Source organism: Mauremys reevesii, linkage group 5 (assembly GCF_016161935.1).
Source record: "Mauremys reevesii isolate NIE-2019 linkage group 5, ASM1616193v1, whole genome shotgun sequence".
Taxonomy (NCBI): domain Eukaryota; kingdom Metazoa; phylum Chordata; order Testudines; family Geoemydidae; genus Mauremys; species Mauremys reevesii.
The window spans coordinates 95,856,024-95,883,159 of record NC_052627.1 but is presented as its reverse complement, the minus strand read 5'-3'; the positions used below and the strand labels follow the sequence as shown (position 1 = coordinate 95,883,159).

The 27,136-nt window shown below is 42.2% G+C and overlaps 1 protein-coding gene across 4 annotated transcripts in view; it reads right to left on the bottom strand.

The window, feature by feature from the left end:
* The window catches only part of PDS5A (PDS5 cohesin associated factor A), a 155,615-nt gene that overhangs the window by 94,523 nt on the left and 33,956 nt on the right, over positions 1–27,136 (bottom strand). For all 4 annotated transcript variants that reach the window (XM_039540403.1, XM_039540404.1, XM_039540407.1 and 1 more), the window contains exons 3-6: positions 2,630–2,833; positions 2,297–2,383; positions 1,086–1,183; positions 485–611 (exon numbers count right to left, since the gene is read on the bottom strand). In XM_039540403.1, coding sequence (XP_039396337.1) covers positions 485–611; positions 1,086–1,183; positions 2,297–2,383; positions 2,630–2,833 — 516 coding nt within the window. The remainder of the gene's footprint in view (positions 1–484; positions 612–1,085; positions 1,184–2,296; positions 2,384–2,629; positions 2,834–27,136) is intronic.

The following is a 27,136-nucleotide window of genomic DNA, read 5'->3' as shown; positions in this document are numbered from 1 at the left end:
GAGTTAATGGAAAATCATCCGTTGAGGAGAGTTTGACTGACAACATAAACTAAGGCAAACAGCAGGTCCTGATGCCTGATAAGGTACGCCCTGCTACCATCATTCACTTGCATAACAATCAAAATATGCCACATCTTTTCAATAAAAATAAAATATTAAAACATAAGTTTTAAAAATGATAGTGCAGCAAGCCTGCAAGAGATTTGTCTTAGTCTTGGTCTTCCAGTGCACAACTCTTGGGGTAGCACGTAGCCTAAGTCAGTCAGTGGTGAAAACTTTACATATAGTTTAGGAATGACATTAATGGGTTCCCAAAAGGGAGTTTTCAATCCTTTGCTGCAAGACTGTAAAAAAGACAGCTGTGACGGATGGTACAGAATGTCCGAAGACAGGGAAATGTAACAAGACAAAGGAAACAAAACAAATACCATGGTTGTGCTGAAACACATTTTTATATGTTGTCACTGTATTTTACTTTGCAGACCTTGTGTGCAGGAATGAGGTTAATGAGAATGGAGTCCAGGAGCTCTTGAGTTACTCCATCACCCTCCATGATGATAGAACTCATCAAATCCAGCATGTGCATTTGTACCTTCTGGTTGTGACTATTGCTAAAAAGATAAAAAAGGTGATTAAAATTAAACTTCCAGACACCCAAGTGACCAAGAAAATTCATGTGCTAGCAGTATTTTAAAGAATAAATGGATGAACAACTAAGATTGTTCACCTTTCACTGACCCATATTTTCCACATTTATGAACTCTGAATATATTACTTAAATTGGTCTGCCTCAGTCATATAAATCTCAGAACACACACAAAATAAAGATAATTGAATCTGAGCAGGATATTATTATTTCTAGTGTCACCAAGTAATTTAGGCTTTTTAGACAGAGCACATGTATAATGAAATATTATAGATACTGTTTTGCTATTTGCTGCCCACAAAATGTCCTTTTTGAAAACTTGTTCTATTATAATCTATGAGTATTTATTTACATACTGAATGAAGAACTCAGTCTACAGAGACAAAGGTTCAAAAACCAAGGATATTTTGATAATATATATTAAAATATTTCAACTTACTTGATGACTGAAAAAAGAGTCCTAAAAAGCTGAATAAAAATTTCATTGCAATCTTCCAACTCAAAGCAGATGTTGTAAGATTTAACCCAAGCTAAATTCTATAAAAACAAACATAATAATAAAACACTCACAATAATAAAATTACAACCTTTAACTAAGTAACATATGTCTAAATTTTGCTAACTAAAATATAAAAGAAAAATCACACTATACAACTTAGACTGCAAGCTCTTTGAGACAGGGACTGTCTCTATGTTTGAATTAGAGCCTAGCACAATGGGACCCTATAATACAAATAAAAATAATAAATCATGATGAAAACTAATTAAGGACTGACCCGATTTCATATGTGCAAAAGCAGAATGATACAACTTGTAAAGTCAGCTAGTATAGCCATGCTTGTAGGCTATCCATCTATGCTATCTTCTCTCTCATGGCATGAAGCATTTTTTAATTTAAACTTTACAAAATGGTTTCTACACGGAGTCATGGCCTGATTGTATGTACAAGAAAGACATAACCATTTTAAAGACATTTTTGTCTTGCAAATAGATTTGTAAATTTGTAAAGCTTAGCCAACATTTATATTCATTTCCCAATGACCAGCATAATCATATTTGCAGTTCAACCTGTGTTTGAAATAATTTCGTAACATGGGAAAAACTGTTGTGCGAATGAAGCCTCGCAAATAACATCTGAAAGAATCAAACCCTTGGTAATTTTTTATGTAAGATCCTACGGACATGGCTAATCATGACTAAAAGTCAAAATTTAAAACAAGTACACCTCTACCCTGATATAATGCTGTCCTCGGGAGCCAAAATATCTTACTGCATTATAGGTGAAACCGCATTATATTGAACTTGCTTTGATCCGCCGGAGTGCGCAGCCCCGCCTCGCCGGAGAGCTGCTTTACCACATTATATCTGAATTCATTTTATATCGGGCCGCGTTATATCGGGGTAGAGGTGTAATATTATCTTGCTTCTCAAACTATGGGCAACACTGTGCTCAGCATATAGTTAATAAGTCAAACTGAGCCATAACACAGGAGAAGCAATCATTAAACTTTTACCTGATTCGTGATGATATAATTTCTACAGCATGTCAAAGAATTCCTAAACAGGCTGTCACATACAGGGAAAGTCTGATTACACTTCATAGGGTTATGGGGCAGACATGGTCTATCATAAGTCCAATAATTATATTACCTCTAATAAGTAAAAGTATCGGTTAAATTGGGGGCTCTTAGTGTCCTCCAAGCCTTTTAACTGTCTTGTAATAAACAAGAATATGTCCTGTAAAAGAAAAAGGATAAAATAAAATGTAAAAATATACATAATAATCCTCTGACATAGCTATTATGAGTTCATTCAAATTAATTTCATTGTATGTACTTTATTAACGTCTCTTTAATAAACCTACGTGTCAGTATATTAAAAAACCCGGTAATATAATAAAGTGTGTGATGGATCCTTTGATTGTATGTTCAACTGCAAGAGAATTAGATGGGGAAAAGGGCTTCTTTTAAAAAGATATTTTACCTTAAGTTTATCATGGGATGTATATGGCGCTTCTGGAGCATAGATTCGGAATATATCAGCCAAGCAACATGCTACAAGGAGACGCACATCTTTGTTGGGATTCCTGAGGAAGAATTCAGATGCAAGATGCAAGGCTAAAGGGAGATACTGCTGTTTCTCATCTTCTGAGTCCTGGTCCATGTCCATGAAGGTTTTTACTACCATCTAAGAGTTAAAGAAAAGGGGAAAAAAGACTTAATCCACTTTCTACTTTCATTCATAATTGTTAAATAATGCTTTCTAAAAGGAAGCAATACTATCCACAGTTATTTTACTGCCTAATTATTAGCATTAACATAACTTCCTGGTTAAGACACACTGCAGAATAGACGTATGACTTTTAAAGATATTTTGAACTTGATACTGTTAAGTCAACTCTTAAAAAGTCCTCACAAATATGGCCAAAAGCACAGAATAAACCTTAGGCTCAGCAACAAAATTGTAGCCCAGGCAGGAGAGGCGTGGCTATGGTAGCTCTAAGCCACTTTTTCACTCTCCCAATCCTGCTCCAGTGTAATTTGGGCCGCACTATTTTAAGTCATGCCAGTTGCCTGGGGTTGTCCTATAGGTTGAAGTGCTGAGGCTCCACTTCTGCCCCACTCCCTATGCAAGGGTTAATGAAGAGGGCCCAAGAAGACAACCTTATGTTTGACTTCTGCAAAACCTACAGCAGAATCCTTCCCCAGCCAGATACGAGGCTTTTAGGGTTCCTTTATGCCACTCTGACCCTTTTACTTAGTGTAAATGGGCCAGAGAGGGGATGAGGGTCTCAGCTTTGTGTCCGGGACTATTTACTCAACAGATCTGTAACTTGCATGTATTCAGAGTCATATCTGTTTACGTAAGTGACAAAAATAAATGTGCATTGCTTTTTATTCCTGTTAGCACAACTAGCAGAAACTGAACTAGACACCATTCACTCTTGTGCATTGTCAACAAAATTATTTACTAAATTCCAATTTATTATGCCTGTGCAATCCTACTGAATGCAATGGGGTTGTACAGTTTTAAGTAAAGGCATAGTTTGGAGACAAAGATGTTGCAAAAGGTGTAAACTTTGAGGAAGGATGGGCCAGTGGCTATGACGTTAGTCTAAGACACAGGTTCATTGCTACTCTGCCACAGATGTCCAGTGTGATCTTGGGCAAGTTACAGTTACTCTGTGCCTAAATTCACTATCTGTAAAATGGGGATAACAGTTTTTCCCCACTTCACAGTGGTATTGTGAATATAAACATATTAGAGTGTGAAGCACTTAGATACCACAGTAATAAAGGGCACATAACACAGAAATAAAAATAGAAAGACAGAACCATAGATCCTGAGGATCTAATTTAGGCTACAGGACCTTTATTACTCGTAATGCACAAGAAGGAAAGAACCCCACTTGACTTTCAAAGCCCAGACTGAGTTTGTAGAGCTGACAATTAGAAATACATTTTTGTATTTAACTATATATAATTATTTTGCAACTATGCCATTTTGAATGATAATGAAGTGGCTCCTCAGTTATTAAATGTGCCACTGCTTAAAAAGGTGATATGAAAATATTGCTGTTTCTTTTTCCTGGAACTGTGGAACCCAGCTTTAAGTGTAGCAGATAAAACAAATTAAAAAAAACAAATCAGTTTGTCTACCAAGCCTCCCAGTATTATAATGATTAAGCCTCCTCTAATCTTCACAGAACTACCAGCTAACTTCCCCATCAGCCAGCCCCTACTGCAGGGACTTTTGCAAGTTGTCAAATCTAAAAGGAAACCTAAAATTAGCCAAAAAGAGCTTTATGGTTGACCTCCATGAGAGCCCAAATTCTATTCATCACTTTCAGTTGATGAAAGCTTATGTCTCTTGGCCCGTTTCCATAAATATACTCTGTAACTACCTTCAGAACCATCATTGAGAAGACAAGCAAAACTCCCAACAAAAAAAAAAACTCCTCACGTCCTATACTGACAACAGTCACTCTGGCATAGCATCACAAATCACTTGTCCTTCCTAGAAGCTGGAATAAAATTTTATTTATACAGATAACACAAAAGTAGCAGCAAGATCTAGTAGGTTAAAGTACAAGAGTAAGTGTTTCTGGTCCTGCCTCTGCCACAAATCTGTTGTGATATCTTGGTCAAATTACAAAGAGTGCTTGTCTTCACTTTTCCCTGACCCCACCATTTTTAAAGAGGTAAAAATATGGGTCAATACTAACACAAGATGGGGGCAAAGTTTTGGAGGGTTTTTTTGGTAAAGTGGTAGGGAGTATTCTGACCCGCTTTCCCTGACAGATACAAGCCCTGGCCCTGCTATATCTGACAAGCTCCTATTTACTCTCCTCCCATGCCTTTCTTCAAGGCCTGTCTACACAGTAGGATGAAATGTATATTTTTAAAATGTATTAGCCAATAGGTTTTAACTACCTTGTTTTAAGACTCTAGGATAGAAGGATAAGTTGGATCTTCCTTATCCCCTACCTCCAACTTTCTGTGAAGAGTCCTTGGACTCTATCCTGGGTCCCCCTTCTCTTCTCCCTCTACACCTGATCTTTGGATAATCTCATCAAACATCAAAAATTCAGCTAATGTATAAATGCTGAAGACTCTCAAATCTCTCTCTATTCCAGACATGTCTCCTCCTGTCCACACTAAAGTTTCAGCCTGTATCTCTGCCATCCTCATGGATATCTTGCTGTCACTTCAAGCTCAACTTGGCTAAAATAGCGCTCTTAATCTTCCCTCCACACACCCCATACCTGCCACCTCCTTTCTCCATCACTGTGGACAGCACTGCCATCCTGCCTGTCTGTCAGACCATAACCTGGGCATGGCCTTTGACTTGGATCTTCATATTCAGGCTCTCTCTAAATCTTGTAGCGTCTTTCTGCATAACCTCTCTAAGATATGGACTTTCCTATCCATTCACATAGTTAAAACTCTTGTCCAATCTCCTCATCTTGTAGTCACTGACTACAACATTCTTTTTCCACTCTGGACAAACAATTTTGTCCCTTCTATCCATTTAGAAGGTTGCTGCAAAGACTATTTTCTTAACCCATCACCTTGGCTAGGTCACCCCTCCTTCTCTTTGTATGCCATCAGTGACTCCCCTTTTTCTATCACATTGAAGATAAGCTACTTGTCTTCACTTTCAACCCATCATTTCTCATTCAGTATCAAGAAGTCAATCCCCACCTCTGATCAGCCCACGAGGCCAGCCTCCATTCCCACCTAGTAATTTTTCTAACCACCACCTTCATGCTTTCTCCATTATACTCCTTCAAATCCCTCCTTCAAACTCGCCCTTTCCATGATGCCTATAAAAAACACTGACAACAGCTAGGCCATTGGTATGCAGAGACCACTGCCAACCATGCTGACCAATATGGTTTCCTTGCTGCCTTGTACTCCCCCATCTATTGTCTCTGGTCCTATACTTAGATTGCAAGCTCTTTGGGACAGAAACCATCTTTTTGTTCTGTGTGTGAAGTGCGTAGCAAAATGAGGTCTTTGTCTATGAATAACGCTGTTAGGCACTACTGTAATACAAACATATAAACGAGTACTTAATAATATGAGAAAACCCTCTATATTAATTCCAGATCAGAACATCACATACAAAGATAAACAGAATTATCATTCAGAAAGATTTATTTAAATCTAACTATATTCTATTTGATATAATCCAATAAATTAGTCCCATTTCTTTTATACAGGTTTTAAATTTCAGTAATGCAAAAAACTACCTCGGGGGGGGGGGGGGGGAAGAAGGGTGCACTCTATTGCTAAACACCCATTGTGGTTGATGGAGATATTGCATAAAATTATCTGTTTACTCCCTCTTGTTAACCTGTATGGCAGTTCCACTATTACAAATAGAACAATGTTTTCTAACCATGTGATACAGAAGAATAATTAATATCTAATTGCATTAAGATATTAAATACAACATAAGCTTAGTGACATATGTATCATTTCTAATGAACAGAAGAAAGTCAAGAACCTATACAAATTTCGTAAGTTTTGAAAATTTACAGGACTGGGGCCCTGATATTGAGTGTGGTCTTTGGGCACTACATGAACAGCTTGGCTGGATCTTTACATACATCACTGAATAATTTGTAAAATCAGATATTCCACACAGATTATGATAATACAACTATCCACAATATCTGGGATCAGAATTAGACCATAAAACTATCAGACTCTCCAACAGTTCCTTACACAATATTTGTCTTACAGAGAGACAGAAAATATTTGGTTTCCCCCAGAGAGGTTCCTTCACATTTAAGACTTGGATCCTGGAAATACTTAATATACCTCTACCCTGATCTAACGTGAACCGATATAACACAAATTCGGATATAACACGGTAAAGCAGCGCTGGGGAGGGGGGGGGAGAGGACTGCGCACTCCGGTGGATCGAAGCAAGTTCGATATAACGCAGTTTCACCTATAATGCGGTAAGATTTTTTTGGCTCCCAAGGACAGCGTTATATCGGGGTAGATAGAGGTGTAGTGGAAATACTGAACCTTATGTATGTGAGTAATCTCATTGAAATTGATAGTTAACCACGTGTAATATTGTCTGCAGACTTACTTCATACTGTATTCACAATACAAAATCTGTGCAAGTCTAAAAACTAGTATAAAATAATAATTTACATGCATAGTCACAGTGACCAGGAGAATCAAGTCTGCCTCAAAAGCAGGGCTTTGGAGCGGAGCCCAGAGCTGGAGCACGGAGCTCTGGAGCAGTGGAGCTGCAGGTTTTTGCCTGGAGCTGGAGTGGAGCCGGAGCACAGCTCCAAAGCCCTGCTCAAAAGCTTGATTAAATCATATGAAGAATCTTTAACAATGGATTTCCTATCTGAAAATTAACTGCTGACAACAGATATAATATGAACTTTGGGTATGAAAGGAATCAGACCAACCTAGAATAATTATTTCATTTTAACAATAGAAAGGGAAACATTTTAAAAATGTAAATAATTTAGTTTCCAAAAAGGTTTTTTAAAATTATTTTTCACACTAAAATATTTAGTGATTAATCGTGTTAATTATTGACACATACAAATCTAATAATGAAGTTTGACAAAGTAACAAAAGCCAAGAAATTCCAAACACAGTTAACACTTAGTTTAACTACGTATGACATACGAGAGAAAAGCACAACAGCTGGAGTGCTTTGAGTCACAAATCTTCAGTGCCATACAATTTTTAATTAACTTAATTTTCTGCAAATTATAAAAGCTTTTCTTTATTTGAGTTATAGGTATTTTAGCTTCCATGCTAGCAGGAGATACATTTTAGTCCAATTTCCATTCTAAACATCCTCCACTCCTTTGTTAGTTAAAATTAACATTACCTATTTCCTGTTGGTCTGTAAATTTTCCACACTCAGAGGGAAACTTTTGGGAGTTAAGCAAAATTGATTCAGATATTTTTAAATGGGAAAAATATAATTTTTCCCCATACCTTCTGATTGAACTGTATAGACATATCTATTTGGAAAAACCAGCTACTTTCCAGAGATAATATCTTACCCATCAAAATTAGTTTTTATTCCAGTCCAGCGTTATTACACCATATTAGAGGCCCAAATCTTGGCAAATTTTAATTTTTAAGTCAAAATTAAAGCTGGGGTGAAGAAGGAAGACACTGGGTATAATGTTAAAAACAAGAGGCAAACTGTGTTAGTTGTTTTCACCATATAGAGGTATTACTGTCCACAGTGCAAAGAATAATGATATATTCATGTTTAAAGTACTAACATCACCTATTCCATTCCTGTCAATTAAGCCCATACTTTCAGCATTACTTGCAAGTAAAGTTAAACTGACTACATTAGGAATTATTTAAGCTTAGTACCAATGTGGACACAAGAACAAATGGATATAAACTGGACACTAGGAAGTTTAGACTTGAAAATTACGAAGGTTTTTCTAACATTTAGAGGGGACGTCTGGACAGCCACGAACGGGTAGTAGTAGTGGGGGCAAAAAGATCTATCTTCAAAGACTAAAGCTAAAGTTTATGGAGGATGATGGTATGGGATAGCCTAATTTTAATTTTTATTTGATCTTTGATTATTATTATTAGGTAATGATGGATGGGATGATGGATGGGGGATGGGATACTACAGAGACTAGAATCTTCTCTCCTGGGGGCTGGTGAGTCTTGCCCACATGCTCAGGGTTTAACTGATCGCCATATTTGGGGTTGGGAAGGAATTTTCCTCCAGGGCAGATTGGCAGAGGCCCTGGAAGTTTTTCGCCTTCCTCTGCAGCGTGGGGCACGGGTCACTTGCTGGAGGATTCTCTGCACCTTGAGGTCTTTAAACCATGATTTGAGGACTTCAATAACTCAGACATAGGGGTTTGTTACAGGAGTGGATAGGTGAGATTCTGTGGCCTGTGTTGTGCAGGAGGTCAGACTACATGATCATAATGGTCCCTTCTGACCTTAAAGTCTATGAGTCTATAAATATTATTCCCATGTAAGATCTGTACTTGATTTTAATTTATGCTTTTGATTTGATTCAACATGCCATTACTTAGTTACCTTCTAAAATAAAATTGGAAACACCACTTTTAATTGTAGTGGTGTGGTAGCATAACATACCATTTGTACTAGCTCAACTAGATTTCAAGAACCCCAAGTGTAAAACCACGGGTCCTTCTACTACATAAAGTTTCACAGAGTTGAAAAGTAGCAGGAGGTAGCTGTGTTAGTCTGTATCCACAAAAACAACAAGGAGTCCAGTGGCACCTTAAAGACTACGAGATTTATTTGGACTTCTGGTTTTTTACCCACAAAGCTTATGGCCAAATAAATCTATTGTTGACAGAGTTGAAATGCTTCTCCATCTTCATTAAACAACAACTTTTGGAGCAAATATTAATATTGATAAGTGCTTCTGACTGATAATTCCTTTATTATCTATTATTTGTAATACTATAGGGCCTAAGAGCCCTAGTCATGGACTAAGACCACACCATGTTACATGCTGTACAAACACAGAACAAAATGAGTTAATAATCCAAGTATAAAAACAACAGACAAATTGCTTTGCCTCAACTGGTAACACACCAAGAAGAAGAAAAAACACTGATTATTAGGACACTCAAAGTAACCTGAATGTCTCAGACCTTAAATAATATTCATTTTTTAGTTTAAAAGTCCAGCGGCATCAGAATAATTCATTAGACATTCCACTGCACATAACAATGCCTACAATATTATAACGAAAATGACGATGTCAATACATAAGAACAAAAGAATGACCATACTGGGTCAGACCAAAGGTCCATCTAGCCCAGTTTCCTGTCTTCCGACAGTGGCCACTGCCAGGTGCCCCAGACAGAATGAACAGAACAGGTAATCACCAAATGATCCATGCCCTGTCGCCCATTCCCGGCTTCTGGCAAAACAGGTTAGGGACACCATCCCTGTCCTTCCTGGCTAATAGCCATTGATGGATCTATCCTCCATGAACTTATCTAGTTCTTTTTTGAACCCTGTTATAGTCTTGGCTTTCACAACATCCTCTGGCAAGGAGTTCCACAGGGTGACTGTGCATTGTGTGAAAATAATATTTCCTTTTGTTTGTTTTAACCCCATTGCTGCCTATTAATTTCTTTTGGTGATCCCTAATTTGTGTGTTATGAAAAAGAGTAAACAACACTTCCTTATTTACTTTCTCCACACCAGTCATGATTTTATGGACCTCAATAATATCCCCTCTTAGTCCTTTCTTTTCCAAGCTGAAAAGTCACAGTCTTATTAATCTCTCCTCATATGGAAGCTGTTTCTTTTACCCCTAATCATTTTTGTTGCCCTTTTCTGAACCTTTTCCAATTCCAATATACCTTTTTTGAGATGGGGTGACCACATCTTCACGCAGTATTCAAGATGTGGGCGTACCATGGATTTATATAGAGGCAATATGATACTTTCTGTCCTATTATCTATCCCTTTCTTAATAATCCCCAACATTCTGTTCGCTTTTTTGACTGCCGCAGCACACTGAGTGGAAGTTTTCAGAGAACTATCCACAATGACTCCAAGATCTCTTTCTTGAGTGGTAACAGCCAATTTAGATCACACCATTTTATATATATAGTTGGGATCATGCTTTCCAATGTGAATTATTTTGTATTTATCAACACTGAATTTCATCTGCCATTTTGTTGCTTTTGTAACTTTTCACTGTCTGCTTAGGACTTAACTATCTTGAGTAGTTTTGTATCATCTGCAAATTTTGCCACCTCACTTTTTACCCCTTTTCCCAGATCATGTATCAATATATTGAATAGGACTGGTCCCAGTACAGACCCCTGGGGGACATCACTCCTCTCTACATTCTGAAAACTGACGATTTATCCCTACTCTTTGTTTCCTATATTTTAACCAGTTACCAATCCATGAGAGGACCTTCCCTCTTATCCCATGACAGCTCACTTTGCTTAATAGCCTTTGGTGAGCCACCTTGTCAAAGGCTTTCTGAAAATCTAAGTACACTATAGCCACTGGATCCCCCTTGTCCATGTGCTTGTTGACCACCTCAAAGAATTCTAGTAGCTTGGTGAGGTATGGTTTCCCTTTTCAAAAGCCATGTTGACTTTTCCCCAACAAATTATGTTCATCTATGTCTCTGACAATTTTGTTCTTTACGATAGTTTTAACCAGTTTGCCCGGTACTGAAGTCAGGCTTACCGGCCTGTAATTGCCAGGGATCACCTTTGTAGCCCTTTTAAAAAATTGGCATTACATTAGCTATCCTCCAGTACCTGGATAGACACACAGAGAACAGGTTGAACATTCTTAGTAAATGAATGCAATGTAGCAAAGAGACCAGGTGCTCCAGCTGTCAGATGAAGATATATGGTGGGCTAGGAGGAGTGGAGAAACATACTTTTGCCAACCTTCTCCTCTTCAAGGAAGTCAGTGAATACACAAACACTTTTTTATTCCCAAACCTCTCCTAGCTGCCCAACCCAAAAAAATGCCTACCCCATGCAGTGTTTTGACCCAACCACGCCATGACGATTGCTCAGATACTATACCCTCAGACAGATGGGGAAAACAGTCAGACCCCAGAAATGTTGGAAAGGAATTTAGTCCATCAAGATGCCCTCTAAACTTCAGAAGCAGGAGAAAACCTATAGTTGAAATGCCAAGCTTGGACATGAGACATTCACAATGGGTCCATTTGTCTCTTTGTCCAATGCTCCTGGGGAAATTCTGCACACACCCACAAAAAACCAAACAACCACACATCACCACGGTTACTCACCTTCTCGTAAGTGTTCTTCGAGATGTGTTGTTCATGTCCATTCCAATCAGGTCTATAGACGGAAGATTTTCCCATAGCAGCATCCGTCGGGCCGGTCTGGGAGCCCCCTGGAGTCGCGCCTTTATGGCACTCAATATAGATTCCTGCTGACCTGATACCCTCTCAGTTCCTTCTTGCCGGCTACTCCGACAAGGGGTAGGAAGGTGAGTATTGGAATGGACAATCACATCTTAAAGAACCGTTACGAGATGGTGAGTAACCGTTTTTCTTCGAGTGCTTGTTCATGTCCATTCCAATTGGGTAACTCACAAGCCCAGGTTTAGGAGGTGAGGTAGGAGTGGTCCACTGACTGGAGCACTGCTCTTCCAAATGCTGCATCATCTCTGTCCTGCTGGGTGATTGCATAGTGCAAATGTAAATGGAGGACCACGTCACCGCTCTGCATATTTCCTGGGTGGGAACTTATGCCAGGAATGCCACTGAAGAGGCCTGAGCTCTGGTGGAGTGCACAGTGATCGAAGGAGCAGGCACCCCTCGTTGTAGCACTCCCAGATGCAAGATGTGATCCACAACGAAATCTGTTGAGAAGAGGGACAGGATGACCTTTCATTCTGTCCGCCGTTGCCACGAATAACTGCACCGAGTTTCAGAAAGGTTTCGTTCTCTCGATGTAGAAGGCTAGCACTCTATGGACATCCAATGAGTGAAGTCTTTGCTCCCTGCTGCTCGAGTGCAGTTTAGGTTAGAATACCAGGAGGAAGATGTCCTGGTTGATGTGAAACTGGGAGAAACCTTCGGAAGGAAAGCCGGGTGAGGTCTGAGCTGGAACTTGTTCTTATGGAACACAGCATAAGGGGGCTCTGAAGTCAGGGCCTTGAGCTTAGACACCCTCCTGGCTGAGGTTATCACTACCAGAAACGCTACCTTGTATGAGAGAGAGAGCAGGGAAGAAGCATGTCGCCAAAGGTTCAAAGAGTGGTCCCATGAGTCTGGAAAGGACCAGATTGAGGTCCCAAGTTGGGACAGGCTGACAGACATGCGGGTATAGCCTGTCGAGCCCTTTAAGGAAATGGCTGACCATAGGGTTGGCAAAGACTGAGCGGCCCACTGCACCTGGATGAAAGGCAGAGATGGCAGCCAAGTGAATCCTTATTGATGACATGAACAGCCCCTGCTGTTAGAAATGGAGGAGATAGTCTAATATAAGTGGCACAGAGCCGAGTATCGATGATGCTGCACCAACCGGATTGAAAATCTCTTCCACTTAACAAGGTAGGTAGCACTGGGGGAGGGCTTTCTACTGCCCAGGAGAACTTGCCTAATCGAGTCTGAGCAGGAGCATTCCATTGGGTTCAGCCATGGAGCTTCCTAGCAAGGGACAAGGAAGTCCTATCATCCCCCACCCCCAGCCCAGCCAGGACTAGCCGCTGAGCCGAGTTAGGAACCACCAGCTGGGACACCCTGAGCTCCCTCCCCCACTCCCCTGCAGTGATTTACCTCTTCATCAGCTGCTCTGGGTGCCCAAAACAATGCACCCATGCTGCTGGGGAGGACTGTGTGACCGCTCTCGCAGCTTCCCTTTGCTTCCTCATCAGAAGTCATTCTTCTGCAGGGAAGCAAAGAAATCTGCAGGGGATATGAATTCTGTGCCCACACAGTGGTGAAGAATTCCCCCAGGAGTAGTCCAAGCATCCTCCTCATAACAATTAGACCTCTGACCTTACTACCATATATAAAATTCCTCAAAGATGTCAAATTAGGAGACTTCTTTATTACTAGAGCCCTGCAAATCTGCAGATATCCGCAGACCATGTTTGGGGATCGGGGATCAGATGAAGATAAAAATTTTGTATCCACAGAGAGCTCTATTTATTACCACTGGATTAAATGTGCTTTTAAAACATTTTGCATTAGGATAGGTTCCTTTGGGAAAGAAGCACTGACTATCTGTGCTTGACATAGGTAATGCAAGGATTGTTTAGTCTAGTTGGTCTCAACCCGCAGCCCAATCAGCACACATCTGTGGCCCATGTGACATCCTCAGGGCCACACAGGTAGTATTGGATGTGGCCCACCATGGTAAATAGGTTGAGAACCACTGCAATAAATGTACATCCCAATATAATTTTTCAGTATGTACAGGTAATAAAAGTCCCCACCCCAAAAAATTTAGTCTAAGGAATAGCTGCTATAGAGAAACTACAACAAAGACATTTTTGCTTCTGTATAAGAAATAACCATGGAGTGCAGAATTGCTGCAGAATCCCACTCTCCCAAGACACACTGAAAGTGTATCTCAAGAAAACTGTTGTGGATATCACAAGCTGAGAGGAGCAAGCCACTTGGTGTCACATCCTCCATCAGGCACGGGCCTGCTTCGAGAAGCGTTTTGCCCTTGAAGCTGAAGACATAGAAGACTCCTAGCACACAGCTGTCCCTACTGTGGGCAGATCTGTGGTTCCAGGACTGGACTCCTGAGTCACCTCAGGACCCATATGAAAATCCGTGGTAGAGATCATCCTCAAAATCGACGGATTGCCTATGATAAGTCTTCTGTAGACCATTGGCCCTACCAAATTCACTGTCCATTTTGGTCAATTTCAGTCAGAGGATTTTTTTAAATGATCTATTTCACGGTTTCAGATGTTTATATCTGAAATTTCACAGTGTTGCAACAGTGGGGGTCCTGACCCAAGGCTATTGTAAGGGGGTCATGGGATTGCCACTCTTATTTCTATGCTGCTGATGGTAAGGGCACTGCCTTCAGAGCTGGGCAGCCAGAGAGCAGTTACTGCTGACTGGGTGCCCAGTTCTAAAACCAGTGCCACTGTCAGCAGCAGCACAGAAGTGAGGATTGCAGGGTATGGAGAGTGGGTTACCACATGTCCTGGTTTTCTCAGAAGCCTCCCACCTGGTACAGTGGCAGACAGCTGGGGCTTCAGGCTCCTGCCTGGGTCAGGGGCTGACAGCCACCCTCACTTCTGTGCTGCCCGTCACAGCTTCCTGCAGCCAGGGGAGTTTCCTGGAAGTGGGCCTGACCCGGCTCTGGGAGCAGCTCCCACAGGGGAAGAAGTTCCATCCCTCCCCAGCCCAGGCCAGGACTAGCAGATAGAGCCCAGCGCATGGTAGGAGCCCCTAGCTCAAGAGCTCCCAGCCCTGCCCCTCCCCTACAACAGCCAGATTTCACAGTCCACAACACGTTTTTCACAGCTGTGAATTTGGTAGGGCCCTATTGATAGCATACAACAAACTCCTATCTGTTGAAATTGTGTTTGTTTCTCTCTCCCTCTCTCAGGGTTCTGCATTCAGCAGCTCATTCACTACTAAAACTTCCTTCTGTCATGTCTACACTTTTACCTATTGCTGAGGTCTCAGCAAGGACCACACTGTCATGCTTTGGCAGAAAAGAGGCTTGATGCCAAGCCAATGGGGTGGAGATCCAACTATTCCTAACATATCAGCTGCTAGGGTGAATACCCTGGGAACATAAGGGACAGCTGCCAGCCCTGCATCAAAGAATGCATCCATATAGGACTAGTCTTTGACCACCAGGCACTACGAACATTAACATTAGCTTGCTTACTTCTACTTGCCATACGAGGGGAACCACTCATACTTTGACAAAGACTTATAAATCCCAGCACAACTGATGTATATATATTTAAGCCCACATAACAATTGCTCACAGTTGTAACTGGAAAATATTAGCAAACTTTATTTAAATATTTATGAATTAGGAACTACTGAGATGCTCTGAACATACCTGGCTGTATGATGGAGGGCCTCTATGATACGTTGCCTCTTACAGCCAAGAATTTATGACTGCCTTAGATTCTCTGGTACATTCAATACAACCATTCAGTGAGCAGATATGCACTGGACAGAGACCTAGTGTTGACTATTGTCAAAGTTCTGATGACTCAATATCTCTCAGTAAGAGTTACCATTTTACCAATAATGTGCATAGTTGCCAAGGATGATGAGAGAATCAGATGCATAACGCACAGTTCTTGAAATCATGAAAAATGCAGAAAAATTTCAGAGTAGTTTTATTACTGTAGGGTAGCAGCTAAAGTTGAGATGAACTTACTGTTTAACAGCCGATATTTCTAAGTGCTCTAACATCCAAATGCATATTCAGATCATCATTAGGCTCTGGAGTATATTGAGTGGTGCAAATTTGGAATACTTTGTTCAAGGGGTTCCTGAGACGCAGCAAGGGGGAGAAAGACCTGTCAGAAAAATTTTCTGTTTTTTATAACCTCTCTACGCACACCGCGGCTCAAATTATGTCACGCACCTTCCCCCTAAAATGATATCATCAGATTGCACTTGATCTAAGCAAGTGTTATGCATCCAGATCCACATTGTGGAAGCAAGATTTTAAAAGTTAGCTAGGGTTGAACCTAGGATCCACATTACAGACAGTGGATTTGCACATGCACTGTAAGACTGCTACACTGTACTATGGGAACCAGCAGTGTGCAGAAGCACAGCTTATCTCAGAAGCACTTGGGTTGCTTAGGGCAACAGGCAATCACAGGACCCAACTCAACTGAGTTCCCTTCAATGGAGCCATCCGCCATGGCAACCGGGACAAGAGCTGCAGGAAGTGCAGCTACACCAATGAGACCCTGCCTCACGTCTTGTGTGGATGCAAACAGCACTCCGGAGCCTGGTGGCACTGCCACAATGTCATCCAGAACCGGCTGGTGAAAGCCATCCCGCTGTCCCTGGGGAATATCACCATTGACGCCGCCATCCCCGGGACAGACAGCAGACTGCGACCTGATATCGTCGTGATGGACGCAGAAAAGAAGGTGGTCCTCATGGTAGACGTTACAGTGCCATTTGAAAACAGGTCACCAGCCTTTCACGAGGCCCAAGCATGGAAGGTGCTGAAGTACACCCTGCTGGCCGAGACCCTGAGAGCTCAGGGCTATGAGGTCCAGATACCCGCCCTGATCATGGGAGCCCTGGGCTCGTGCGACCCCTATAACGAGCCAGTACTGAGAGCGTGCAGAGTCTGTCGACACTACGCCCAGCTCATGAGACAGCTCATGGTGTCCGAAACCATCAGGTGGTCCGGAGACATTTATACGGAGCACATCACAGGACACAGTCAATACCACATTGAGTAATCGAGACCGCTGACCAAGGAAATAACCCACTTCCTTCCCTGATGAACCAAGGGATGCACCCCACCCATATACTTATTCGCTACACTGATACTGACTTGGACTCTTAATACATTCCATGGGTGGCGTACCCGAGCCCACTTATCCACTGACGCTCTAAAAACTCCCGCACCCCAATCTGGGTCTATGCTGGTTATGTGATATGTATGTAGCTCTTCATCCTTGTAACTGATACCTGTAATCCCTCATAACTGAAGCCGGACCCCAGATGTACAGTACCTTCCCTCTTAACTTATGTATATTTAATTTTAAATATTAACTTTAATAAAAAATTTAAATCTAATGGGTGTGAGTTCAAGTTGGGACATTTCTGTGAAGTGCTGTGCACATTCTTACCCTCAGCCTGTACTCTGCTTGGGCTGAGGAGCTGCTTTTGGAAGTTTTTCCACCCAGTGCAGACAAATACAACTTAGATAATGTTTTCACCTCTCAGCCAAAACACTGTTAAGATTAAGTTGAGCTCTCTGTTAAATAATCAAAGTGCTGTAAAATCCACATGCATGCTTCATTTGTGGGGGAGGGATAGCTCAGTGGTTTGAGCATTGGCCTGCTAAACCCAGCGTTGTGAGTTCAATCCTTGAAGGGGCCACCTAGGGATCTGGGGCAAAATCAGTACTTAGTCCTGCTAGTGAAGGCAGGGGGCTGGACTCAATGACCCTTCGGGGTCCCTTCCAGTTCTATGAGATATACCTATCTCCATTATAAAAAAAAAAAAAAAAATCCAAGCAATCAGCTATGCTTTATCAGGGGCTGGGGTAGAATCCATGCTGCACACTTGAGGTCAGGTACTCAAAGGGTACCTCAGATACAGCCCCCACTCATCAAAAGGAGCTGCCCTAAAACACAAGTGCATAGGGAGATCGTTTTGAAAACTGGAATGTGTAAGTTATTCTCCAAGATAAGTCTTTGCTTAGGAATGGGTTCACTGTCTTACCAGAGGCCTACTAGCCAGAAGTTGACATGAAAGATGACAGCGTACCTCTGAAGTGCAAAAGCAATGAACTGGTGAGAAGCTAACCTACCCTTATCAAGTTTCCTTGTTGCTAAAACAAAAAGGTAGCCTTCCCTTTCTGATACTGTTAGCTACCGAATCAGAAGACTACTTTCCTGCCTGTTTCAACTGTAAGACAGAGCGCGCTCTAGTCAGGGTATGTCTACACTATGAAATTAGGTCGATTTAATACAGTCGATTGTGTGTGTCCTCACTAAGCGCATTAAGTCGGCGTTGTGCATCTACAGTACCGAAGCTAGCATCGACTTTCAGAGCCTTGCACTGTGATAGCTATCTCTCAGTTCCTGCAGTCGCCACCACCCACTGGAATTCTGGGCTGAGCTCCCAGCTCACTGTCACCGTATGTCTCCTGGGTGCTGCTGGCAGACACGGTACTGCAGTGCTACACAGCAGCATCCCCTTGCCTTTCCTTGCCGATGGCAGATGGCACCCGGTGTTCTGATGTGGCAGAGCGCGATGGACCTGGATGTGCAGCTTGGACCTGATGATATGCCCAAGGTGTCCAGAATGTTGAGGTCTGTGATCCTGAGCCTGGGGCTCGTGGAATATCGCGGTGGGCACATTGGCGTCTTTGTCTTGGGCATACTCACTGTCCGCCTGCGAAGACACGGACGGATGCCGGGACGGCCAGGGAGGAGCTGAAAGACCCTGGGAAAAGCCCCTTTCTCTCGCTGTTGGTGATCTCCTCAGCACCGGGGAACGGTACCTGGAGTCATACCGGTGCCGAGAGCGAGACCGGGACCTGCGACCGGTGTGGCACCGGGAGGTCGACCTGGATCTCGAAGGTCTGCGGCGGGAACGGCTGCAAGAGTCACAGTGCCGGGAGCGGTGCCGAGAGCTGGAGCGGTACCGAGAGTACCGGGCCGGAGGTTGAGATGTCGATCTATGCCGCAAGTACGACCGGTACTGAATGGGCGAGCGGTGCCGGGACTGCAAGCGGCATCGGGACCGTGATTGTCGATGAGACCGCGAACGGCACCGGGACCTGGATCGTGATCGGTGCCAGTCTGCCGAGCCGACTGAAGCAGGCCTCATTATGGCTGGCTTGCCTCTGGAGTGTAATACCCACACCAGCGGTGCCGGGGGTTGAGGCAGGACAGACTCAGTCATGGCTATAAGGTCCCTAGCTGTGGAGAACGTCTCCGGTGTAGAGGGGACCGTAAGCTCAACCACAGGCCTCAGCGGGGAGCTCTCGGGGACCGGACTCAACGGCCCCCGCGGGACCGGAGTCAACGGTACTGCAGCAGTCAGTGCCGCAGCAGGTGCAGGCGGTAAGAAGGAACTAAGGAGCTGTTGGGTCGGCGGGGTATATATCCGGCGCCATGGCGGCGCCACTCCAGGGGGCGACCCAGCCGACCCACCGGGGGTTGCAAGGGTAAAACACTTCCGACGAACGTGCACGCAGCGCGCGCACACCTAACTGGAATGGATATGAGCAAGCACTCGAAGAAGAACTGTTTGTTTCTCCTTGATGAAAACCTGCCCCCTTGGTTCACTCTACTTCCCTGTAAGCCAACCGCCCTCCCCACCCCACTCTGATCTCCACTTGCAGAGGCAGTAAAGTCACTGTTGTTTCAAATTCATGCATTCTTTATTAATTCGTCACATAAATGGGGGGGAAACTGCCAAGGTAGCCCGGGAGGGGTGGGGGAGAAGGGAAGCACAGGGGTGGGGTAGTTGTAGGGGCACCCCCTAGAATGGCATGCAGCTCATCATAGAAGCAGCATGTCTGGGGCTCTGACCTGGAGCGGCCGTTTGCCTCTCTGGTTCTTTGGTAGGCTTCATGTGGCACTGGGGCGGGTCCCTGTTATAACCTCTGTCCTTCATGCCCTTGGAGATTTTTTTAAATATTCCGGCATTTCATCTTTTGGAACAGAGTTCGGATAGTACAGATTTGTCTCCCTATACAGCGATCAGATTCAGTACCTCCCTGTCAGTCCATGCTGGAGCTCTTTTGCGATTCTGGGACTCCATGGTCACCTGTGCTGATGAGCTCTGCATGGTCACCTGTGCTGATCAGCTTGCTACGCTGGCCAAACAGGAAATGAAATTCAAAAGTTCCCGGGCCTTTTCCTGTCTACCTGGCCAGTGCATCTGAGTTGAGAGTGCTGTCCAGAGTGGTCACAATGGAGCACTCTGGGATAGCTTCCGGAGGCCAATACCGTCGAATTGCGTCCACACTACCCCAAATTTGACCCAGCAGGGTCGATTTCAGCGCTAATCCCCTCGTTGGGGCGGAGTACAGAAATCAATTATAAGAGCCCTTTAAGTCGACAAAAATGGCTTTGTTGGGTGGACGGGTGCAGGGTTAAATCGATCTAACACTGCTAAATTCAACCTAAACTCGTAGTGTAGACCAGGGCTCAGAGATCTGACATGGTAATATAACTTTCTCTGGTTCTGAGAAAACTCAAAGGTCCTTGTGTTATCCCCTAAATACACAGAGAAAGGATTGAACAAGAAACTGCAGAATAAAGCTATAATAATTGATTGTTAGTTCTTGGAGCAGGGATAGCCTTTTTGTTCTGTGCTTGTGCAATACCTAGCATACCTGGTCCATGACTAGGGCTCCTAGGCACTTCTGTAATACAAATAATAATAGTAAACCTTCTGAGGAAACCGCACCTGTCTGAACTACTGATCTACTTTTAGCTTTCAACTACACTATTCATCTTACAGAGCAAGCCATCTAATTGGCTATACTACTTTCTCTTTGGTCTAATCTACATAAAGAGCTTTTCTTTGGAGACTTAACTGCTGAGTAGATCAGAACCAAACAAGTCTTAACATTAGTAATTTACACTGCTTTATTAGCTTCACTTTATTAAAAGCATATTATTAGTTGAACTATTTGATTGTTTTACTTGCATTGACCTACTCTAATGAGAATCTCTCCTTTATCTAGAAACCTTGTTGTGATAAACACATTAGAGTACATGACTATTTCTTATGCTGAAACAGCATACAAGTGAATGAATGACTCAAGAATTATGTACGACTTTTCTTGATATGTTAATTCTTGATGTTTTAAACTTGTGTTTAACTTTTTTAAAAAGACAAGCAATTACAGACATACCTGAAATAACTGAAAATGAAATGTACAATCTTAATACTATCATTACATTATGCACAATTAGAACTTCACACACCACAAATACAGAGCATCTCAAATGGAATTCATACAAAGACTTCACTATAACAGAAAAAGCGGTGAAATAACAGAGAAAATAACTAATCTCCAGGTTGGATTTTCATAAGAAACAATCAGCAAAATTACTGTTATTTTTTCTACTGTAGATCTGCACACACCCAAATGAGAACAGGTTAGAAGGATAAACTAATGAACATATGCTTTGACTCAAATTGTCTCATATCAGAACCTAAAACAAAATTAAGGAAATATTTGTCATCTAAAGTTTTGATGCACCTTTTCTACAAGGCCATTGCTGTGACAATTTTTTTTAACGTTAGACAGAGGTCTATGTTAAAATATAGGAATTGGCAAGACATTTGAATGAGTGTCACAGTTAAGGAGCTACAAAGTCAGTTTATAAACTTAACCTAGTTTGGTAATGCCATGGCTTTTTTCATAAAGCCAAAGTGATGTTTTTAAAATAACATGTCTGTTTTGTTTCTAAGCAGGTATTACTGTATTATCCAAGCACCGAAGTTATTACTACAACAGGCAATATAAATATGACATCTGCTTAGTACTCTATTTTATAGGACAGGAAGGAGAATTTTATTATCATCATCATCAAAATAGGAAAACTCTACCAAAGAGACAGTGGTTATATTTTGTTCTGAAGGCAACAAGATTTGAGGTTAAAGATACATAGGTCAAAATCAGCTCTTGCCGAATGGAGTCCAGCATCAGTGGGCCAGCTGCAGAGAAGATTCTGACTCTTGTTCTCAAGTCTCATTCTTGTCAAATGAAAGTTTCTTCTTTCTTGAGAATCACAGCAGTTGCAGACAGATAGTCTTGATCATGTTGAGTGAGGTAGCTTTAGAGAGAGGCTACACTCAAGTCCGCTGAAGACTATGACTATCAGGACCAAGATTTATATTTAAATTTGAATTCAATGAGAGCCAATACTGCGATGAGAGCACCCAGTTGTGCCCTCATTTTCCTGCCAGCCTAAATTTAGGTCTGTATCTCACCGTAGTGTAAACAAAGTCAGATGTTGACCAATCACACACTAGCAGGAGACAGCACAGAACTGGATCAGACCTGAAGTCCCTCTGACAGTGGCCAGCACGAGATTATTTAGAGGCAAGTGCAAGAACTCTGCAATAAGCAGTTGTGGAATAAGAACACAAGAATGGCCACTCCGGGTCCAACCAATGCTCCATTATGCTGTCCTCTCTAACAGTGGCCAGTGCCAGATGCTTCAGAGGGAAAGAACAGAACATGGCAATTTTGAATGATCCAACCCATCGCCAAGTCCCAGTTTCTGGCAATTGGAAGTTTAGGGACACTCAGAACCGATCTCTCCCACCCCAATTAGGTCTCATCCTGCTTTCTAATAATTAGACATTGGCATAGTTCCAAAGCGTAAGGGTTAATATGTTTGTGGCCATTAGGTCAACTGTGGATATTCCAGATATCCATATGAATATTCAATCACTTTTTCAGTTTTAAGTTCTCAGCTCCAATAATTTCCTGTGGCAGCGAGTTCCACAATTTAATTACTTGTGTGAAAACTTATCTTCATCTGCTTTGACTTTTCCACCTTTTAATTTCATTAACTTCCCCTTGTTCCTGTGTTATGATACAGTGAGAACAGATGTTTCTGATCCACCTTCTCTATACCATCACTATTTTATATACTGTCATTACATCTCATCTTACTCATATCCTTTCTAAGCTAACCAATCCTTATCTTTTCAATCTCTCTCCATGTGAGTTTTTCCCCATGTCCTTGTCTCTGAACCATTTCTACTTCTGTAATATCCTTTTTGAAGTGGGTCCCCAAGTACTATTACATAGTATTCAGATGAGGCCATACCATTTATTTATATACAGACAGTATAATATACTCTATATTATTCACCATATCATCATTCGTTATGCAACCTTTGTGTTTGTTTTATTGACTGTAGCTGCACTGAGCAGAGGTTCTCACTGAACAGCCTACAACGGTGCCTAGGTCCCTTCCTTGAGTTGATACAGTTAATTTAGAACCTTTAAAGTGTACAAGTTGTTTAAATTTTTCCTCCACTGTGTTACATTCAGTAAATGCAAACTGACTTTAATTTGCCATTGTGTTGCCCATTCAGCTAGCTTATTTGGCTCTCTCTGGAGTTCCTCACAGTCTTCTCTGGCCCTGACTGAACTAAATAACTTTCTGTCATCTGCAAGTTTTGCTGCCTCACAATTCACCATCCTTTCCAGGTCATTAACAAATATATTAAACACCCCAGTGACCTCCATGAATTCAGCCGTAGATGGGGAGCTTGGCAGGGGCCCTCCCCCCCGGCCAACGGGACCCAGGACCTCTGGGACACCGAGGGCAGCAGGGCCCCACGAGTTCCAAGCCACCGGGGGTGCCAGGGGCATCCCAGAGCTCTGAGTCAGGACACCCTGGAACTCCCAGCTCCCACAGGCGGTGGGGGTCCCCAGAGCTCAGAGCAGCTAGGCTCCCCATTTTGTCAGGGATATTTTTAGTAAAAAAGTCAGGGACAGATCACGGGCTTCCGTGAATTTTTCTTTATTGCCCGTGAGCTGTCACTTTTACTAAAAATATCCGTGACAAAATCTTAGCCTTAACCACATATTTTTTAAATAATTTACATTGTATATAGTATGTGTGTGTCAAATAAACTAAGAAACTAAGAAATTTCAGTCATCACTTAACATCCTAAAAGATGGCAGTTTTCTTTGGTTTAGACACACAGGTATTCATGCATGTGCAAATACTCATTAGGTACATGCAGCCACAGGAAAAACTGTATTCACAGTTAAGCACAGCAGTAAATGTACATACATACTTTTGAAAAAGTCTGGCCCATATGTCCAAATGTATGGAGAAAGACACTGAGAAAGATCTTGCAATGAAGTGTTTAGTTCATGTAGAAAAGTGCTTAATGAGAACAAAAGATTTCATTTAAAAGTCTTTTAAAGAAAATCTTAATCTTGCCCTGCAATAGTAGCATCACTACTTAATGATTCATACCTACAACCAGCTCAGTTTAGATCTGGTCACTCACTGCAGGCTGTTGTCAGATATTACATAATACTGATGACAATATTAGGGCTTTGGGTTCCTTGACCATGGTGTTCTCAAGAGGTGCATGCTAGAAAGAGATTGGGGGGAGGGGAGTGTCCATCTGATCAAGAAGAGGAAGAATATCTTTGGATACCAACTCACCAACCTAGTGAGGAGGGCTTTAAACTAGGTTCAAAGGGAGCAGGTAATAAAGGCCTAAAGACAGGTATAAAAAGAGGTGACCTTAACAGAGGGTTAAATGTTTGGGGCGGGGGGGGGGGAAATGGAAAATTGCAATAGGGTTATAGAAGCACCAACAGGGAAAACATTGGGGGGATTTGCTCTCCACATCTTAGATGTTTATTCCCCATACTCCTTACATTTACATATAAATAGGAAGAACTGGAATATTAATTCATAAGCTAAATTATGACTTAACTGACATCAGTGAAACTTGGTGGGATAAATGTTATGACTGGAATACTGGTATACATGGGTATGGACTGTTCAGGAAGGAAACGGAAGGGAAAGAGGGAAGAGGCGTTGAATTATACATCAAGAATATATACACCTGTTCTGAGGTTCAGAAGGAGATGAGAGACACACCAGTTGAAAGTCTCTGGATGAAGATAAAAGAGGAGAAAAACAGGGACAATGTCATTGTAGGGGTCTAATATAGACCACCAAATCAGGAGGAGGAAGTGGATGAGGCATTTTTAGAACAAATAATACATATATCCAAAACAAAAGACCTTGTAGTAATGGGAAACTTTAACTACCCAGATATCTGTTAAAAAAGTAATATGGTAAAAGATAAATGTCTAAATTCTTGGAATGTACTGAGACAAGTTTTTGTTTCAGAAGGTGGAGAAGTAACAGGAGGCCAGCCATTTTAAATTTAGTTCTTACTAACAGGGTAGAACTGGTTGAGAATCTGAAGATGGAAGTGAATTTGGGTGAAAGTGATCATGAAATGATAGATTTTATGATTCCAAGGAGTGAAAGCAGTAGAATAAAGACAATGGACTTCAAAAAGCAGAATGCAACATACTCAGAGAACTGGTAGATAAAGGTACCATGGGAAGAAAATTTAAGGGATATATGAGTTCAGGAGAGCTGGCAGTTTCTCAGAGAGACAATACGAAAAGCACAACAGCAAGCTATCCCAAGACAACGAAAAGATAGAAAAAATAGTAAGAGGCCAATACAACCCCAATAGGAGTTCTTTAATGACACCACCCACACGAATCCTACAGAAAGTGCAAACATGGATAAATTCCTAAGAATGAATTCAAAAGAATAGCACAAGAATGTAGAGACAAAATCAGAAAGGTAAAGGCACAAAATGAGTTAACCTAGAAAGGGACATAAAAAGCAATAAGAAGAGGTTCTTTAAATGCATTAAAAGCAAGAGAAAGATGAAGGAAAGGGAGGAGAGGTAGTAACTCATGACATCAAGAAGACTGAGGTGTTTAATACCTATTTTGCTTCAGTTTTCACTAAAAAGGTTAATGGTGACCAGATTCTCAGCACAACTAATATTAACAAAGGGGAAGGAATGCAAAATAATAGGGAAAAAACAGGCTAAATAATAATATTTAGATAGCTTAGATCAGTGGTCCCCAATCTTTTTTGTCTGGCGGGTGCCAGCCGACGAGCCACGGAGGACTGTGGCGGCGGACGAGCATTCGCCGAAATGCCACTGACAAGCGGCAACGTCAATAAGTGTCAAGTATCAGAGACGTAGCCGTGTTAGTCTGGTTCTGTAAAAGCAGCAGAGAATCCTGTGGCATCTTATAGACTAACAGACGTTTTGCAGCATGAGCTTTCGTGGGTGAATGCAGTTGAGGTGTGAAAACCAAGGGAGGAGAAACTGGTTTTGCAGTTGGCAAGCCATTCACAGTCTTTGTTTAATCCTAAACTGATGGTGTCAAATTTGCAAATGAACTGAAGCTCAGCAGTTTCTCTTAGAAGTCTGGTCCTAAAGTTTTTTTTGCTGGAGGATGGCCACCTTAAGATCTGCTATTGTGTGGCCAGGGAGGTTGAAGTGTTCTCCTACAGGTTTTTGTATATTGCCATTCCTAATATCTGATTTGTGTCCATTTATCCTTTTCCTTAGAGACTGTCCAGTTTGGCCAATGTACATAGCAGAAGGGCATTGCTGGCATATGATAGCATATATTACATTGGTGGATGTGCAGGTGAATGAACCGGTGATGGTGCGGCTGATCTGGTTAGGTCCTGTGATGGTGTTGCTGGTGTAGATATGTGGGCAGAGTTGGCATCGAGGTTTGTTGCATGGATTGGTTCCTGAGCTAGAGTTACTATGGTGCGGTGTGCAGTTACTGGTGAGAATATGCTTCAGGTTGGCAGGTTGTCCGTGGGCGAGGACTGGCCTGCCACCCAAGGCCTGTGAAAGTGTGGGATCATTGTCCAGGATGGGTTGTGGATCCCTGATGATGCATTGGAGGGGCTTTAGCTGGGGACTGTATGTGATGGCCAGTGGAGTCCTGTTGGTTTCTTTCTTGGGTTTGTCTTGCAGTAGGAGGCTTCTGGGTACACGTCAATAGGTGTCGCTGCCGAAATACCACCAACAAGCAGCGTCATCCAGAGGCGTTGCTGCCGAAATGCCGCCATTCGGTGGCAATGCATCTGGATGACGCTGCTTGTCGGTGGCATTTTGGCAGATGCTCGTCCGCCGGCCAGTACACGGGCACACTTAGATGCCCTGGGGGCACCGCGTTGGGGACCCTTGGCTTAGATG